This window comes from Myotis daubentonii, chromosome 3 (assembly GCF_963259705.1).
Source record: "Myotis daubentonii chromosome 3, mMyoDau2.1, whole genome shotgun sequence".
In the NCBI taxonomy this organism is placed as follows: domain Eukaryota; kingdom Metazoa; phylum Chordata; class Mammalia; order Chiroptera; family Vespertilionidae; genus Myotis; species Myotis daubentonii.
In genome coordinates this window covers 217,717,567-217,736,168 of record NC_081842.1, presented here as the reverse complement: position 1 = coordinate 217,736,168, position 18,602 = coordinate 217,717,567, and the positions used below count along the sequence as shown (strand labels likewise).

The 18,602-nt window shown below is 59.4% G+C and overlaps 1 protein-coding gene across 1 annotated transcript in view; it reads right to left on the bottom strand.

The window, feature by feature from the left end:
* AJAP1 (adherens junctions associated protein 1) overlaps positions 1–1,621 on the bottom strand; it is a 78,414-nt gene extending 76,793 nt beyond the window's left edge. Inside the window, exon 1 of the mRNA XM_059691492.1 lies at positions 1,289–1,621. Within this exon, the coding sequence (XP_059547475.1) occupies positions 1,289–1,317 (29 nt within the window). The 5' untranslated portion in view covers positions 1,318–1,621. The remainder of the gene's footprint in view (positions 1–1,288) is intronic.
* Positions 1,622–18,602: the final 16,981 nt, after the last annotated feature.

Genomic DNA, 18,602 nt, shown 5'->3' with positions numbered 1-18,602 from the left:
TAACCTCTTGACGCCCAGGCGGCAAACGAGACCAGCCGGGCTCCTGGAGGAGGGACGCTGCTTTCCAGAAAAAGGCCAATGACCACCTTTGACAGTTTTCATTCGCAGCTGTCAACAGCCGCGACCCCGGGATGCAGCGGCGTCTCCTCTACCAGGGGCAGCTAGAAGGCGCTTGGCGAGCTTCGTTCTCTTCTCATTTCTCAAAACCAGGACGCCACTCGGTCCTCCCTGGGGCTCACTCCCCCCGCTGTGACCGGTGGTGGTGGGGGCGGCTGGCAGCCGGCTGGGCTCAGCGCGCCTCCCTCCCCAGCGCGGGAGCGCAGTGCATCCCAGTGGACGGACTGGGAACCGCACGCCGGCGCCCTCCGCCTCCACCTCTGTCCTCCGAGGTCTCGGCGGCGACCTGGGACCCAAACGCACCAGCTCCACCGAGCCCCCAGCCAGAGGGTGACGGCTGGGGGGTCCCTTCCCCGCCAGGGAACCACTGTGCCCAGCGGGGGCCTACGCCGCCAGAGGCAGAGGCTGGAGCCCGAGCGCCCACGCAGGCGGGCAAAGTTTGCGGAAAGGGGTCTTTCTGGGCACCCCCGCCCCTACCACGGGCTCCAGGCTTCAAGTCCCTCCCAGCTCACCCCGGAGTCCCAGACACAGAGCAGCCCCAGGGCGCGCCCCGGGGCGTCTCAGTCTGTGGATGGGGGCGGGGAGGACCGCTCGCCCGCGCTCCCCCAGGTCCCCCGCGTTGCCTGCCCCAGCTGCCCGCCAGCTGTGCGCACCCGTCGCGCCCGAGGTCACCGGCAAACAGCTGGAGAGGCAGCTGGAAGCCCCGGAGGCCCCGCTCAGCCCAGGAGCCCGAGGAGGGGGAGGACTGGCTGAGAGGCGGTTTTGTTTTGCTTTCCTCAAACTCCGCCTGCCGAGCTCTCGCCCAGGGCGAGCGGCTCTGCCTTTCCCGGCCGCCCCGGGCCCCGGCCCGGGTCCTCGGCTCGCCGCGCCCAGCGGTCGGCGCCTCGCTCCGGGCCCCGGGGGAGGCAGCGCAGGGGCGGCCAGGACACTGCGTGGCTGACGCCGCCAGCCGCCCGCGCCCCTGCCCGGACACGGACGCTCGGAGCCCGGGAGAGCGGGCCGCTCCCTGCGGAGCGCTGGGCTCCGAGCTCCGGACTGGGGCCCCGACCCGGCTCCCGGCCACCCCGAGGCCACTCGCGGGGGGCGGGGGAGGGCCCCTTTATTTGCAGCCTGAGAAAGCGCCCTTCCGCCCGGCCCGGCGGCCCGGCACCTGCGCCGGCCGGTCGCTCACCTGAGTCCTAAAAGCTGTTGAATCCACATGGTCACGTCTCAGCGAGCGGAGCTCAGACCTCGCTCGCCCCGGCCATCCGCGCGGCTCCGATCCCGCTCGCTTCCGTCCCGCGGCGCCGGTATCTGCTCTCGGTCCGCCGCCTCCCGCCGCCCGCCGGCCGCGGGGCGCAGCGAGTCAGAGCGCGGCCGCGCGGGGCTCCATGCCGGCCGGCGCGCCGCCGCCGCGGGGGCGCATGGCTCAGGCTGGGCGGCCCGCGGGGGCGCACATCCTCGACCGGGGCGCGGACCGGACCCCCTCTGGGGAAGCCCCGGGAAGACGGCGGCGAGGCCCGCGGGGACGGGGCGACCGGCCGGGGAGGGGCGCACTCGGGCTCTCCGGCCGCGCGGCGGTGGTCGGTGGTCGGAGGAGCCGCGGCTTCGCCCTCCGGGGCGGCAGGAGGGAGGCCGGGCAGCGCCGCCGCGAACAGTGCGTGTCTCTCGCCTCCAGTCGGAGCCCCGCGCCGAGGGGTCGGCTCGGTCCGGGGACCGGGGCGAAGCGGGATGCGGAGGCGCGCGGGTCCTGTCCGCGCCCCGCCGGGTCAGGGTAGCGTGGCGGTCGGCACAGCTCAAGTTGGCGGGGGCTCCGTCTGAGCACTCGCTCTGCAGACGGCGGCCGCGGCGCGGGAGGCGGGCAGGAGGCGGGCACCGAGGCGCGTGGGGCGAGGGCGCGGTGGAGCGCGGGGCGTGGGGGCGCGCAGCGGCGGCGCGGCGCCGAGGAGGCGGGCGGGGATCCCGGGCCCCGCCGCCCGTGCCCACCGCGCCCGCCGCAGAGCCGCCTCCCTCCGCGCGTCCGCCTCTCCGCGCGCTCGCCCCCGCCTCCCGGAGCGGGTCCCAACTCCGCCCGCCTGGCCCGGCTCACGTCACCCGCTTCCCCGCCCCTGGAACCGGAGCCCGAGTCCCCTGTCCGCCCAGGCTGTCGCTCTCCGTCCCGCCTCGCGGGGGCCCGGCTCGCCGCGCAGGGCTGTGCCGGCCGGGGCGTCACCGAGCGGGGCCCCGGCTGCCCCTTCCCCGTCCTCGGCGCGTCCGTCCGGGTCTCACCTTGGGAAAGGCCCGGAGAGGCCGTGGGCTCCGATTGGACCGCCGCCGGGCGCCGCCGGATGGTGTTGCCACGGTAACTGGATGGCATGCGAAACAGTTCGCGGTTCCGACCCGGTTAAGAGTGAGCCCAGCGGACCCGGAGAGCCAATTTGGGGCGGAGGGGGCTGCGCGAAAAGTTTCCTCCGATGGAGAGCGCGCAGGGGCCACGCGGTTGCCCGTGGGGGGCGGGAGGGTCCGCTACTGGGATTCCTTCTCTTCCCGCTGCCGGGGCCACCCGGACCCCCACCCCCACCCCCCACCCCCACGTCTGCCTGGGCCCCTGCATCGGGCTCTAAGGGGAAGTCATGGTGTTCCTGCTCAGAGCTGAGCGAGCACCTCGCCCCAGACCAGCCCAAATCCGGAAGCATCAGCAGTCCAGGCCCAGTGTGGGCAACCCCTGCGCCCTGGCGGCCTCTGGGCCAGGCCCTGACTCCGAGAGTCCAGGACTTGGCCTCCAGGACTCTGCCACCCTCCGCTGGCAGGTCCGCTCCCTGGCCTGGCCCTTCCCCTATTCCCAACCTCCCTGCGCCCCCTGGTTCGGCTGCATTTGGAGACCGCTGATGGGAGACCCCTTTTCTGGGAGAAGTGACAGATTCACCATGAGGGCCGACCTGCTGACGCCCTGGGCAACCTCAGACAGACAGAGCCCTGCTTCCACCCCAGAGCCCCGCGCCCCAGCCGTGCCAGCCGGGGCTGGAAACCCTGCCAGGGCCATTCTTATGCAGCAGATGGGGTCACGAAGGGGAAGGGGAGGTTAACTAACGGGGCCTGACCCCAGCAGGTGCCTGGAATCACCCAGCCTGCGCCGCCTGGGAGGAGCAGCTGGTGCCCAGGCTGGGCCCAGGGATGCCCTGGCAGGCCCTTCACCCCCCCCACCACCACCACCCCTACCCCCCGGCCTGCAGGACTCTGAGGCCGAAGGAGTGTCCTCTCCTAGCCCGAGGAGGGCAGGAGGCCGGGAGCGTGGTGGCCAGAGCCCAGGTCTCCAGGCGGGCAGGCCAGGCGCCCCTGTGTGCTGTTCTCACCTCTGACCTCAGTTTCCTCTTGGAGAGAACCTGTTCTCTATTCCCTTCCACACAGACATCCCGTGGGGCCGCGGTGAGACGGCCTCACATAGTGTCAGGCTTGTGGCTCCCAGAAGCCCAGGCTGAGCCTCCCTGAGGGTGGGGGCCGGATCCCAGGAAGGAAGACAGGAGGTCAGGGCACAACTGGGCCCAGGAGAGAGGGAGCCCGCTCGGCCGCCACCTAGCGGGACCACGTGGGAGTGCAGCTCCAGGGAGGCCCTCCCAGGCCTGGATGACCCTAGAGGCTGCTGCAGGGCTGGTGGGCTGGGGCTGCTGACCCCTCTGCTCCATGGCCCTGTGTCAGCCCTGCGACCCGCAGACCCCTCCTCACTTCAGTGCATTCATAACAGCCACGGGAGTAGGGAGCCCGGATACTGAAAGGCATTATGAAAATTCTCATTAAAAATTGTGATATAGCAACGTATGCTCTCTTCATTACTACACTAAGCAATCACTCAGCCACACCAGTTGTACCCTGACAGTGTGACAAGAGGGCGGCTGGCAGTCCCAGGTATGGTCACCGCTGCTGTCTGTTGCCTACATTTATAATGGAAGGGCTAGGGGTAGGGGCAGGGGCAGGGTTAGGGGTAGGGAGAGGGTAGGGGCAGGGGTAGAGTTAGGGTTAGGGGTAGGTTTAGAGTTAGGGGTAGGGTTAGGGGTTGGGGTAGTGCCGGAGTCCAACCCCAGCGGGTCCAGGGGTCCCCAAAGGTGTGGACGGAGTCGGCGAAGAAGGACATGGAGACAGTGTTCAGTTGATCAGCAGCCTAGCCAGGATCTCTAGCCAAGTTCTGGTTTCGATCTCCAGAGAGGTTCTGCTTAGGCTCTCCACAGAGAGGTTCTGTCCAGGTACTCCAGTCAGGTTCAGTCACCAGGTTCTAGTCAGGTTCTCTTGCCAATTTCTGTAGTCAGGTTCAGATGCTGGGGTCCATCTTCTGTCTCTAGGCTCCGTGTAGGTTCTGTCTTCTTGATTCTGTTCTAAGTTCTGAGTGTTTCTGTCTTGTTACAACTGTATTTATACCAGTTGATTCAATCCTATCAATCTCTATTACAAAGGTTAGGGCGTTTCTTATCTCCATTCCAGGGAGAAAAGATTATGTAGTTTAAGCATGATTGTTCGTAGTTAAAGGGATTAATTACCCGCCTGGCACTTAGTTGAGGGGTTTTATTCCCTCCCTAACTTCAGGGGAAAATCCCTACCTGGGGATTCAACCTTTCTCGGAGAGGTGACTTTGGTTAAAACACAGCGCCAAGAAGGTGAGCAAACATATTAAGAACCGTATGCCATATATGCCAGGTCCCTTGAAACAGCAAGGATGGACCGGCTCCCGGCAAATTCCCCCTTTTTTATTTTTTAAAAGCAAGCATTAAAAAGAAAAACCTGAAACGCTCTCTTGTATCCATTTTAAGAGTAGGATTGGCGCTTTCTGCTATTACCTGAGTCCTGATCTATCACCCCAGGGAGAGCTTGCCAATCCTGCACTTTCCCGGGGTGGAAAGGCTGCAGTGGGGTTAAGGATAAGGCTCCTTGGGCCTACCTTCTCCCATGCCTCTACATTTACCTTTCCGGCACCTTTCCTTCCTCAGAAAAGCATGGACGTATTTCTTGTATAAAATGTTCCATCTGACTGGGAGTAACCTTAACTCCTCTGCTAGCAAGCATATGTGTTAAAAGATCAATACGGAGTCTTTTTTCTTTAGACTCAGTATGGCACATCTTCTTAATCTAAAGATCAATACAGAGTCTTCTTTCTTTAGACTCAATATGGCACATCTTCTCAATCTAAGAATCAATACAGAGTCTTCTTTCTTTGGACTCAGTATGGCACATCTTCTCAATCTAAGTTCTGTACTATCCACCTTCTTACCCTACTTATCCTCTATAGGGGGGTCTGTAGCACCCTGGTGGAGTCCTATCCGTCCCGAGTGTGGGGTTCTCAATGGGGGGGGGGGGCTTACCTAAGGGAATCCTGTTCCAGGGGTTCCCAAAGGTGTGGACAGAGTCGGCGAAGACTATCCACCCTCTTCCTACGGTGGAGTCCTATCCGTCCCGATAATGGGGCTTACCTAGGGGTCCCTGTTCGGGCGCCAGATGCCGGGGTCCAGCCCCAGCAGGTCCAGGGGTTCCCCAAAGGTGTGGACGGAGTCGGCGAAGAAGGAAGGGCACGGAGACAGCGTTCAGTTGATCAGCAGCCTAGCCAGGATCTCCAGCCAAGTTCTGGTCTTGATCTCCAGAGAGGCTCTGCTTCGGATCTCCAGCGAGGTTCTGTAGCCATGTTCCCTCGCTAGGTTCTCCAGCCAGGTTCTGTCCAGGCTCTCCAGTCAGGTTCAGTGTCCAGGTTCCAGTCAGGTTCTCCTGCCAATCTCTGTAGTCAGGTTCAGTCCAGGATCCCTTGCCATGTTCTCCCGCTAGGCTCTGTCTCTAGGCTCTGAGGCCAGTTTCTGTCCAGGATCTTTTGCCATGCTCTCTCCAGCGAAGCTCCCCCGTCTCTAGGCGCTGTCTTCTGAATTCTGTCTCATGAGTTCTGTCTCTTGCTGTCTTATGAGTTCTGTGTTCTGAGTTCTGAGTGTTTCTGTCTTGTTACAACTGTATTTATACCAGTTGATTCAATCCTATCAATCTCTATTACAAAGGTTAGGGCGTTTCTTATCTCCATTCCAGGGAGAAAAGATTATGTAGTTTAAGCATGATTGTTCGTAGTTAAAGGGATTAATTACCCGCCTGGCACTTAGTTGAGGGGTTTTATTCCCTCCCTAACTTCAGGGGAAAATCCCTACCTTCGGATTCAACCTTTCTCGGAGAGGTGACCTTGGTTAAAACACAGCGCCAAGAAGGTGAGCAAACATATTAAGAACCGAATACCATATATGCCAGGTCCCTTGAAACAGCAAGGATGGACCGGCTCCCGGCACATCAGCTCAGGGGCCCGGCTGCCTCCTGCACGCTCCCTTCTTGCCGGGAGCCGGTCCATCCTTGCTGTTTCAAGGGACCTGGCATATATGGTATTCGGTTCTTAATATGTTTGCTCACCTTCTTGGCGCTGTGTTTTAACCAAGGTCACCTCTCCGAGAAAGGTTGAATCCGAAGGTAGGGATTTTCCCCTGAAGTTAGGGAGGGAATAAAACCCCTCAACTAAGTGCCAGGCGGGTAATTAATCCCTTTAACTACGAACAATCATGCTTAAACTACATAATCTTTTCTCCCTGGAATGGAGATAAGAAACGCCCTAACCTTTGTAATAGAGATTGATAGGATTGAATCAACTGGTATAAATACAGTTGTAACAAGACAGAAACACTCAGAACTCAGAACACAGAACTCATAAGACAGCAAGAGACAGAACTCATGAGACAGAATTCAGAAGACAGCGCCTAGAGACGGGGGAGCTTCGCTGGAGAGAGCATGGCAAAAGATCCTGGACAGAAACTGGCCTCAGAGCCTAGAGACAGAGCCTAGCGGGAGAACATGGCAAGGGATCCTGGACTGAACCTGACTACAGAGATTGGCAGGAGAACCTGACTGGAACCTGGACACTGAACCTGACTGGAGAGCCTGGACAGAACCTGGCTGGAGAACCTAGCGAGGGAACATGGCTACAGAACCTCGCTGGAGATCCGAAGCAGAGCCTCTCTGGAGATCAAGACCAGAACTTGGCTGGAGATCCTGGCTAGGCTGCTGATCAACTGAACGCTGTCTCCGTGCCCTTCCTTCTTCGCCGACTCCGTCCACACCTTTGGGGAACCCCTGGACCTGCTGGGGCTGGACCCCGGCATCTGGCGCCCGAACAGGGACCCCTAGGTAAGCCCCATTATCGGGACGGATAGGACTCCACCGTAGGAAGAGGGTGGATAGTCTTCGCCGACTCTGTCCACACCTTTGGGAACCCCTGGAACAGGATTCCCTTAGGTAAGCCCCCCCCCCCATTGAGAACCCCACACTCGGGACGGATAGGACTCCACCAGGGTGCTACAGACCCCCCTATAGAGGATAAGTAGGGTAAGAAGGTGGATAGTACAGAACTTAGATTGAGAAGATGTGCCATACTGAGTCCAAAGAAAGAAGACTCTGTATTGATTCTTAGATTGAGAAGATGTGCCATATTGAGTCTAAAGAAAGAAGACTCTGTATTGATCTTTAGATTAAGAAGATGTGCCATACTGAGTCTAAAGAAAAAAGACTCCGTATTGATCTTTTAACACATATGCTTGCTAGCAGAGGAGTTAAGGTTACTCCCAGTCAGATGGAACATTTTATACAAGAAATACGTCCATGCTTTTCTGAGGAAGGAAAGGTGCCGGAAAGGTAAATGTAGAGGCATGGGAGAAGGTAGGCCCAAGGAGCCTTATCCTTAACCCCACTGCAGCCTTTCCACCCCGGGAAAGTGCAGGATTGGCAAGCTCTCCCTGGGGTGATAGATCAGGACTCAGGTAATAGCAGAAAGCGCCAATCCTACTCTTAAAATGGATACAAGAGAGCGTTTCAGGTTTTTCTTTTTAATGCTTGCTTTTAAAAAATAAAAAAGGGGGAATTTGCCGGGAGCCGGTCCATCCTTGCTGTTTCAAGGGACCTGGCATATATGGCATACGGTTCTTAATATGTTTGCTCACCTTCTTGGCGCTGTGTTTTAACCAAAGTCACCTCTCCGAGAAAGGTTGAATCCCCAGGTAGGGATTTTCCCCTGAAGTTAGGGAGGGAATAAAACCCCTCAACTAAGTGCCAGGCGGGTAATTAATCCCTTTAACTACGAACAATCATGCTTAAACTACATAATCTTTTCTCCCTGGAATGGAGATAAGAAACGCCCTAACCTTTGTAATAGAGATTGATAGGATTGAATCAACTGGTATAAATACAGTTGTAACAAGACAGAAACACTCAGAACTTAGAACAGAATCAAGAAGACAGAACCTACACGGAGCCTAGAGACAGAAGATGGACCCCAGCATCTGAACCTGACTACAGAAATTGGCAAGAGAACCTGACTAGAACCTGGTGACTGAACCTGACTGGAGTACCTGGACAGAACCTCTCTGTGGAGAGCCTAAGCAGAACCTCTCTGGAGATCGAAACCAGAACTTGGCTAGAGATCCTGGCTAGGCTGCTGATCAACTGAACACTGTCTCCATGTCCTTCTTCGCCGACTCCGTCCACACCTTTGGGGAACCCCTGGACCTGCTGGGGCTGGACCCCGGCAGGGTAGGGGTGAGTGGAGGGGTAGGGGTAGGGGTAGGGGTGGGGTTAGGGTTAGAGTTCACAAAAATAAAGATGTGATTTCCCCCATCCAAGTGTAAGGACTCTGAAATCTATCCACATACTCAGGTGTCCCCAGACCCCAGTGACGAAGGCAGGGCTAGCCAGGGGTCAAGAGGAGGCTTCTGAGATAAGCTGGCTTCAGCTGTGACGCCCAAGGGGACCGCAGAGAGGAAAGAACCCGCAGGTGCTCCCCAAGGGTGCGCAGCCTCCTAACGTTGTGGGGGAGCCTCTCCTGTACCCCGTACCCCGTACCCTGTACCCCGTACCCTATACCCCGGCTCAGAAGCCTGGCCTGAGGGCAAGGTCCCTCCTTTCTCTGCCCTCGAGCCCGGCAGCTCCAGTCCATCCTGCACAGACACCCCCTTCACTTTGTGCTCCTCTGTCTTGATGAAAACACTGCCATTGCCTCACGCTGCGGAATCCCGGAACCTCGGCTATGCTTCCCTCGGAACAGAGCGGCTTCCCTGAACCTCCACAGCATCTGGAATGTGGGCCAGTTCATTTTCTCCTCTCCTGGGACTGGGAGGTGAGCATGTCAGCCGGGACCCAACACACGCTGTCACACGCACGCGTGCGCGCACACACACACACACACACACACACAGTCTCTCTCTCTCTCTCTCACACACACACACACACACACACACACAGTCTCTCTCTATCTCTCTCATACACACAGAGTCTCTCTCACACACACACACAGTCTCTCTCTCTCTATCTCTCTCTCATACACACACAGTCTCTCTCTCTCTCTCTCTCTCTCTCTCTCACACATACACACACACACACACACACACACAGTCTCTCTCCCTCACACACACACACACAGAGTCTCAGTCTCTCTCTCTCTCTCTCTCTCTCTCTCTCTCTCTCTCTCTCTCTCTCTCTCTCGCACACACACACACACACACTTCAGATGTCCCTACTGTGAGACACCCGGGCCCCCTGCCCCTCTGCCCAGCCTATTACCCCACTGGGAGGGATCTGCCCTGGGACCCAGGAGCCCAGCCGCTCTGGCCCTCCCCTCGCCCTGCTGTCTGCCCGCTGGAGGCCCTTCCGCGGAAGCCAGCCCGGCATGGCCCTGATGGCCTCAGAGACCCGGCCGGACTCTTTCAGTCCCATCCAGAGCCAAGCTGACCTGTCATCGTCCATTCCCCTGGGACGCAAATGCGTCCTAAGCATGACATTTGACCAAGGGGCTAAGTTTGTGATGGTTCATGAAAGGGAACATGCTGCTTAAAATTAGTACATGTCTCTTTAAATCAGCTCCACTAAGACCTCCCCTGGCCCCCGCCTTACCGCCCCCTCCCCGAGTAAAACTAGCATTGGTGATGGGGGTGGGGCTCCTCCCAGGTGAGAGGCCCTGCACCTGAGCTGCTCCCACCAGGCTGCTCAGGCCTGCAAGCCCTGCCGAGTGCCAGGGCCAGGCTGCGGGCCCAGTGACCGGGACAATGCCCTCAGCCCAGGCTGGCCAGGCAGAGTGCCAGGTGCCCCCTGGCCGCCCAAATACACGTGTGTACTGGGAAGAGGGAGCGGCGGTCCTGGGCTCGCTCTGGGCAGCCATGTCCTCTCGGGCCGGTGGGAAGGCGGCCTGAGGAGGTGACCCGGCCCGGGATGCAGAAAACCGCTCGTTTTGCTCATTTCAGGACTTTTCAGGGTTCTCTGTGCTGACGGGTCCTCCCTCCATTTAGACTGAAAAGTGGGTTCGTTTGCACTGTAGCGCGACCTCATCTGAACACGGTCCCTTGGCATCCCGGGGTCGGGAGGGCTGTCAGGTTCTCTTGCCAGGTTCTGTAGCCAGGTTCTGTCTCTAGGTTCTTCAGCCAGGTTCTCTGGCTAGGTTCTGTCTCTAGGTTCTGTGGCCAGTTTCTGTCCAGGATCTTTTGCCATGCTCTCTCCAGCGAAGTTCTTCTGTCTCTAGGTTCTGTGTCTAGGTTCTGTGTCTAGGTTCTGTCTAGGTTCTGTAGAGCTGTTGTTACATCTGTATTTATACCAGTTGATGCCAATCCTATCAATCTCTATTCCAAAGGTTAGGGCGTTTCTTATCTCCATTCCAGGGAGTAAAGATTATGTAGCTTAAGCATGATTGTTCGTAGTTAAAGTGATTAACTACCCGCCTGGCACTTAGTTAAGGGGTTTTATTCCCCCCTCCCCCAACTTCAGGGGAAAATCCCTACCTGGAGAAACAACCTTTCTCAGAGAGGTGACCTTGGTTAAAACACATAGTGCCAAGAAGGTGAGCAAACATATTAAGAACAGTATGCCATAAATGCCAGGTCCCTTGAAACAGCAAGGATGGACCGGCTCCCGGCACATAATGATGCTGGGACCAGTTGGACCTTTGGTCCTGGGTTGTGGCTCCGCTCCAGGGCACTGGGGCTCGGCTAACAGTGAGTTGGGGAGCGATGGATGGGCTGGTCTTGGCTGTGGGGCAGGCAGGGTGAGGGGGACACCTGTGTGCGTGGGGGGGGGGGTGCGGAACCAGGACAAAGAACTGGGACAAGGTGACCAACTTGGGAAAAGTCCCTCCTCCTCTGCCAGCAGAGGCCCCGCCTGGGGAGGGCAGGCAGGGGAAGGGGCGCCAGTCTGCACAGGGTCTCAGGACGGGGCTCCGGGCGGATTAGTGGGGGATTGAGGAGGAGGAGGGCGAACAGGACAGGAAGGAGTCGGACCCTTGGACACGTACGAATAACGCACGGGGGGTGGGGGGTACGAGGGACAAGGCTTCTGAAGGTCTGCCTTTGGCCAGTAGGACAGGGGAGCAGGTGTGCCAGGGGATGAGGCTGCTGGGACAGGCACCCCTTGCAGGAGGCACTCAGGGGGGTCCAGAGGCCCTGGGCTCCAGGCAGGAGGACAAGCTGTTTCTATTGTTTTGTGTGTGTGTGTGTTTAATCCTCATCAGAGGACATTTTCCCATTGATTTTTAGAGAGAGTGGAAGAGAGAGGGAAAGACAGAGAGAGAAACATTGATGTGAGAGGAACACATCGATTGGTTGCCTCTGGCAGGAGCCCCCACCAGGGCCTGGGCCAGGAGGACCCTGTGACCGAGGTACGTGCCCTTGACCGGAATCAAGCCCAGGACCCTGTGGTCTCCAGGCTGATGCTCTATCCACTGAGCCCAACCAGCCAGGGCAATCTCTATTGGTGTCTCTTTCAAATCCTATCTAATAATAGACAAACATGGTACTTGACCGTACCTTTGCTACGCCTCCCATTGGCTAATCAGCACGATATGCAAATTAACTGCCAACAAAGATGGTGGCTAATTTGCATACATAGGCGCAGAAGCAGTGGAGGAAGACTGAAGGCTCCAGCCAGAGCGAAGGCCTGGGTCCCAGGTGGAAAACCGGTGCTGGCAGCCAGAGGAAGGGAAAGCCTATTGCACGAGTCTCTTTGTGCAACAGGCCTCTAGTCAATGTATAGACCGCATGGGGCAGTGGGGCTGGGTGGTGCTGTATCAACAGACAAGCCCCAGGGCTCAGGGCTGAATCCCACACAGCGTGAGGGCTCGCTCCGTCCTGCTCAAAGCCACTGGTAGCTGCCATCGGCCCTGACCTGCAGGCGCTGCTGCTACCTGGACATCTCCGTCCCATAGCGGGGCAGGGAGCCCTGGCAGGACCTCACCTGGCCCTCAGGAATCTGCGGGAAGGAATGCATGTCACTCTCATGTACATTTCACTGGCCAGAGCACAAGACCCAGCCAGACGGACGTCAGTGGGGTGAAAGGTATAAGCCTCACACAGGGAGGGGCAGGCGACCCTGCAGACACTCACATACTCTCCTACACTTACCCGTCGGTATTAGCAATTCAAGAAGATACTGTATATCTGTTCAATACCAATGTGTTCGAAGGAAGGGAGCATGTTTCTGCCAAGCACGTGGAGTTTACATGCGTGTTCTACCTCTGACCTCCTGATAGGTCCTTGACTCCCAAGGTCGGGATGACTTCACCACTTGTCAGCAAGAACTAGGGGGGTAACTGGCTCACCCCAACTAGGAAGTTGGTCAGATACTGTGCCTTTGGGGGTTATGCTTCTCTCTAGAGGAGTGAGCTGTGGTGAGCCAGAGGCAAAAGAAGTTATTGCCACTGCATCGCCATCATATCAACACCATCATCAGTATCGCCATTACCATCAACACCATCATCACCACCATCACCACCATCATCATCACTATCATTATTATCACCATCATCATCACTATCATTATTATCACCACAATCATCACCATCTCTGTCATTATCACCACCATCATCATCGCCATCATTATCCCAATTAACATCATTACCATTATCATCACCACCATCACCATCATCATCTGCATCATTATTATCACCACCATCATCATCACCATCATTATTATCACCATCATCACCATCATTATCACAATTTTTATCACCACCATCATCACCATCACCATCATTATTACCACCACCATCATTGCCATCATTATCCCAATTAACATCATCACCATTATCACCACCATTACCATCACCACCACCACCATCACCATCTGCATCATTATTATCACCACCATCATCATCACCATCACCATCACCATCACATCATCATCGTCATCACCATCATTATCACCATCATCACCATCATTATCACAATTTTTATCACCACCATCATCACCATCACCATCATTATTATCACCACCATCATCGCCATCATTATCCCAATTAACATCATCACATTATCACCACCATCACCAGCACCACCATCATCACCATCTGAATCATTATTATCGCCACCATCATCATCACCATCACCATCACATCATCGTCATCATCACCATCATCATTACCATTTTTAAGGGTTCTGTTGGGGCTCAGGAAATCCATTCCGAACACACCGAGACGCAGCTGATCACTCGATGGCCTTTTCCAGCCAGGAGCTGTCACACCCCATCTTCCTCGAGCAGCAGCTTAGGTGGCATCTTGACTGCTCACAGCCAATCTAGAGAGTAATTGAGCAGAAAAGCCACTTCCTCCAACAACGTCTTCTTCAAGCTGTTATCCTCGGGCGTGAAGAGGCTTCCGGAACACACCACGGAGGGGGGAAGACGTGGCACTGACTGCGCGCCCGGATGCTGGGCGGAGGCCAGCTGCTTCCTCCAGCGTGGCCTGGAATTCGCCCTGGTCCGTAAGCATCGGCCGCCTGACGAATTCCACACCCGAGATCTCACTTCAGCCTGCAGCAGTGCAGAGCGGCAGCTGGCATCTCCCCTGACCCCCACCCCAGACCCAGTGTGTGAGACATCACCAGGGTGGGCCGGGCCAGGCGGGGCAGGGCTCTGGGCTTGGACCTGAAGCAGCCGGGGAGGCGCGGGGCTGTCCCTGGCTGGTGCGGAGCTATTTCAAGACTGTGATGCCCAGCATGGCTGCTGATGCCAGGCCTGAGCACACACACGTATGCAGAGTTCAAGGAGATTGTCCAAGACCACTCGGCAGGGAAGGGGTGTCTCGGGGATCAGCCCAGGCCTGTCCGACGCACAAAGCTTCCTTCACTATAATGCGGGGAGGACCCCAGAGAGGCCACGCCTCGCCCCACGGCACTCCCCGCTCCCGAGTGTGTTAAACACGGAAGCCCTGGTAGGCGACACGTGTTCAGGGCAGCGATATCCGAGCTTCCAGGTGCCGTCCGGATCATGACCACCCCGCACAGGTCAGCCCGTCCCGCACACTCCACGCTGGCCCTGCATCTCACCTCTGCAGCTGTGAGAGCCTCTGAAGGGCTCGCTGTGTTCCATCCTCTGGGGAACGTGGCTGCAGTTACGCACGGGAGACCTCTGCCCCAGTCCTCCTCTCCTCCTCCGTAGCCGAGCTTCTATGGTGGAGGGGGTGGCGACCGGGCCGGGCTCAGAGTTTACACCGTCCTCTGGGATAACCCGAATGTCTGACTCACTCGGGGAGGGGCAGGCCTCCCAGAGCCCGATTTCCAGGAGGGCCGCTCCCTCCGCCAGGTGTGGCTCCGGCCCCGAGGAAGCCGTGGATCAGGGTCCGAGCGAGGGTCAGCAAGGACCAATCTTCTGTCTTCTTCCTTCATCCTCGTCCGCATCTTCATCCTCAGCATCTTCTGCTCCCCGCACTGGACCACCACGGCCTCCAGGGAAGAACTGATGGACCAGCCCAGGACCTGGTCCCTGCAGCCCCAGGTACCGACCACCTGGGAAGCCTTCCCTGGCTCTGCCAGCCCCACCAGCCTCAGCGTGTCCTTGGTGTTGATGAGCAAAAGCGACACCCACACTTCGTGGGGAAGCTTTTCCCCTTTTGTTGGGCGATTCTGGGGTCACCCAGAGACAACAGCACAGAGAAGCCACGCCCGGCCTGGCCGCCCAGGGCTCTGACAGCTGTGTACCGGGCGGGTGGGCAGGTGGACAGCTGGTCACTCCAACGAAGGCTGGGCAGGCTCCTTAGACCCTCTTTGTCCGGGGGAAAGGCCCCCCGTGTTGCCTATGTCACCCTACGGCCCCCTGACAAGTTAAAGGACAGCATTGCCAGGGCGGCCCCGGTGAGCAGACGGTTTCTCTGATTGAGGTTCAACACGGTGAGGAGTTTGCTCTGGAGCACAGTGTATTCGAGGATGCTGCTTGGTGCCAGCTCATGCCGGCGTGCGGGTGCCAGTTGCTGAGGACCGGAAGTCAGCTCAGGCAGGAGGAAAGGTAGGGGGTGGGGGAGGGAGGGGGCAGGGCTGCTTGCAGGCGGGTCTCGGGAGCCCTGCCTCCCTCATCCACACGAAGACTCAGGCGCATGCTCACAAGCGGCCTGCCCGTGCCCGGGGGAGGTGACGCCATCGGGGGCTTTGGAGACTTTTAACAACAAATGAAAAGCGGAGCTGGATGACCCGAATGTCTGACTCACTCGGAGGCAAAGCAGGCCCTTCCGGAGCGGGGTGAGCGGCTGCAGAGCCGGGGCTCGGCCGGGGGGACGGCCTGCGGACTCGGCCTCAGGAAGTGGCGGGAACAGTTGCTCCCCCGGAACTGACACTCATGCACCCCCGTCCCCGCTCCCCTCCCGCTCAGCCGCACGGTGACTGAGCAACAACGAGTACTTCCTGGGACCTGAGAGGAGGCTGATGGGACGAGAGGGGGCACCCCCAAGCCCTCCGATACTGGCTGGATGCTGGGGAGCCCCTATTGCTTTGCTCTCTTCCTGCTAGGAGGCTGTAAGAAGGGAGGCACCCCAAGGCCTGAGCCCTCCTAGGGTCCCAGGTACCCCATCTCGGGTACAGATTCCCGGTGAGAGCTGCATCCTGGAAGGGGGCGTGGCTCTGCGCTCCGAGGGTGGGCACCAGGGAGGAGAAGCGTCCCCCAGGCCTGCAGGCAGGACGAGGCCTCACCAGGCACCAAGCGCGCACCTTGGTCTGCCGGTCCCGCCTGCAGAGCAGTGAGCAGTGAGTGTCTGCTGCTTGAGCTCCGCCTGCAGCAGTTATGGTGCGAGACGACCAAGACCCACAGCCCCCCCCCCCCCCCCCCCCCCGGCTCCCTGTGAGATGCCCGCACCCTCCTGGGAGCCCCACCTCCGCCCGCCCTGTCTCTGCCCCAGGCATTTACCAATGTGGCAGCCTGATCCGCCACACCCCCAAACGGAGGTTATGGGGGGGCTCGTTGCCAGGCTCCAGCTCCCCTGAAAGCCAGGCCCTTCACTCTGCGAGTCACCGTCAGCGTCAATGTCCTGTACCCCAGGAAGCGTGAACTGCTGGCTTTCCTCCCGCGCCCACAGCTCCACAGCGACGCGATTGTAAGCTAAAGTGGTGCAATACGAAGCCCTTCCCGGCTTCAGAACGCAGAGGAGCTGGCTGCTGCGTAGACCGGGAGGCTCCCCGCTCAGCGTCGGGTGCAGGTGCATCCGGGACCCGGCGTGTCCCTAGGCCAGTCTCCCCCTCCCCACAGCCTGCACCCCACAGCCTGCACCCCACACCCCGCACCCCAGCTGCTTCCTGCACTGGACCACCTGCTTGGGGGTTCAGAGCTGCTTTGGGGGAGTTCTTTCCATGCCCACGTGGGCGATGAGCAGGGCCGGCCTGTCCCCCAGCACCTCTGGGGCTTGCTCACCTCCCATCCCCACAGAGGGCAGGGCGCTCAGGTGGGTCCTCTCACCTGGAGGAAATGGCTGCCGCCCGCCTGCCCCGCAGGAAAGGTGGGGGTGAAGGTGCCCTGCCCAGGCCGCCTCCCCTCGCCCACCACCCCAGACTCACCAGGCGGGCGAGCTGCTCAGCTGCCTGGAAGGTTCCGGGGCAGAGCGGAATTGCTGGGTGTGTCTGTCAGTCTCTGCCTTCAGGGGGTAGGTCCCACATCTCCTCCGCGTCCTTGGCACCCACAGTGCCAGCCTCTCCGTGTTGGTGAAGCCCGCTGGGCCTGCCCCCCACCAACCCCTGCCCTTGCCTCTGCCACTGCCCAGCTCAGCCTTGGCTCAGAGAGCCGGTGTTTGCCAGCTGCTCGCCACGGTGTCTCGGTTCCTCCCCTGGCCTGGCTCCCTCCGCCCACTCCCATCTGGCACAGGTGGGTCTCATTCGGGAATCTGGCAGATTGGCCGAATTAAGAACCCCTGACTCTGGCGAGATCTCTGCTCTCTGATTGATCGTTATCTCTCAGGTCTCTTCTGCCCCTGTGGCCACAGCTGAGGGCTTATCACACCTCTGAATACACACCTGGTTGCCTGGTGACGGGTGCCCGGTGCCCGGGAACGTGCCTTTGCGTAAACCTTCACCCAGGGAAAGGCTGGCCACTGCCCGGCTACAGACATGGCTCTGGGAAGCGGGAGCCCGTTGTAGGAAAAGCCGGAAGCAGCTTGACCACAAACCCAGGGGTCAGGCCGGCCTGAGGCTCCTCCGGCCCCGGAGCAGGCCCAGACACACGTGTCCAGCATCCCAGGTGCTGATCACAGCATCCTCAGTGAGCGAGCACAGGCTCCCAGGAGACGCCCCGGGGGTGTCAGCCCCCTCACAGACCCACAGCCACGGAGCGTGGGGGCCGCGGCTCAGCCGGAGGGCCGCTTCCTGCCGCCGGCGCCTGGAGTTAAAGCGCCGTCACTAATCGCCATGGATCTGTCTGGAAAGGCTTCCTGTTCATCATGTGGACAAATTGCCCTGAATGTTCTCAACGCACGTCTGGGTGCGTGGCTCAGGGGGGCATTGATCCCTGTCGGGTGGGTGAGGGCAACCCCCGTGGGCGGCGCCCGGGGAGGGGACTCGGCTTTCCAATCCCAGTCCAGCTCCAGCTGGTCCGCCCTCTGCCCGGCCTCTGCCGCCCTCTGTGCTCAGCCGGTGGCAGGGCCGGAGGGAGCCCAGCCGGAACTGTCCCACTTCCGCTGGCCCCTGGTGGGCAGCCCTGCGGGAGCGTCAGGGGGAGCGGCCGGGCTCGGCTCCGAAAGACCCTCCTTATTGAGCAGAAAATATGCAGCCCAGTGCTGGCCTCGCTGCTCCCTCCTGCTTCTTTGAATGTTGTAATGAGGCCCCTGGAGCAATGAGCTACAATAACACAAGTGCACTCAATACAGAAGCAAGTGCCGCGCGCCCTGGCCACCGAGATTCCGTGGCCGCGGTAGCTCCCCCACAGGCCTGTTCACGGGCATCGCCCAGGGGCCCTGGGGGACCCTGGCCAGCAACGCTGTCCACCGTCAGTTGTCGTTGGCAGGAGGCTGTGCCCACAGGCCAGGGCTTGCCGGAGCGGCTCAGGCCCTGCCCGTCCGTCCCTCCGAAAGGCAGGATTCTTCGCTTAGAGTCAAGGCCACGCTTCCGAGCTCGGCGCAAGCCCCTCGGATCCCAGGGGCTCCTGTGCGCGTGTGAGAAGCACGCAGCGAGCCGTTACCCAGTCGGGCCCTGAGCAGGAGGAGGAGGAGGGCAGCTTCCCGTGGACACAGCAGGGAGGAAGCCGGGAGT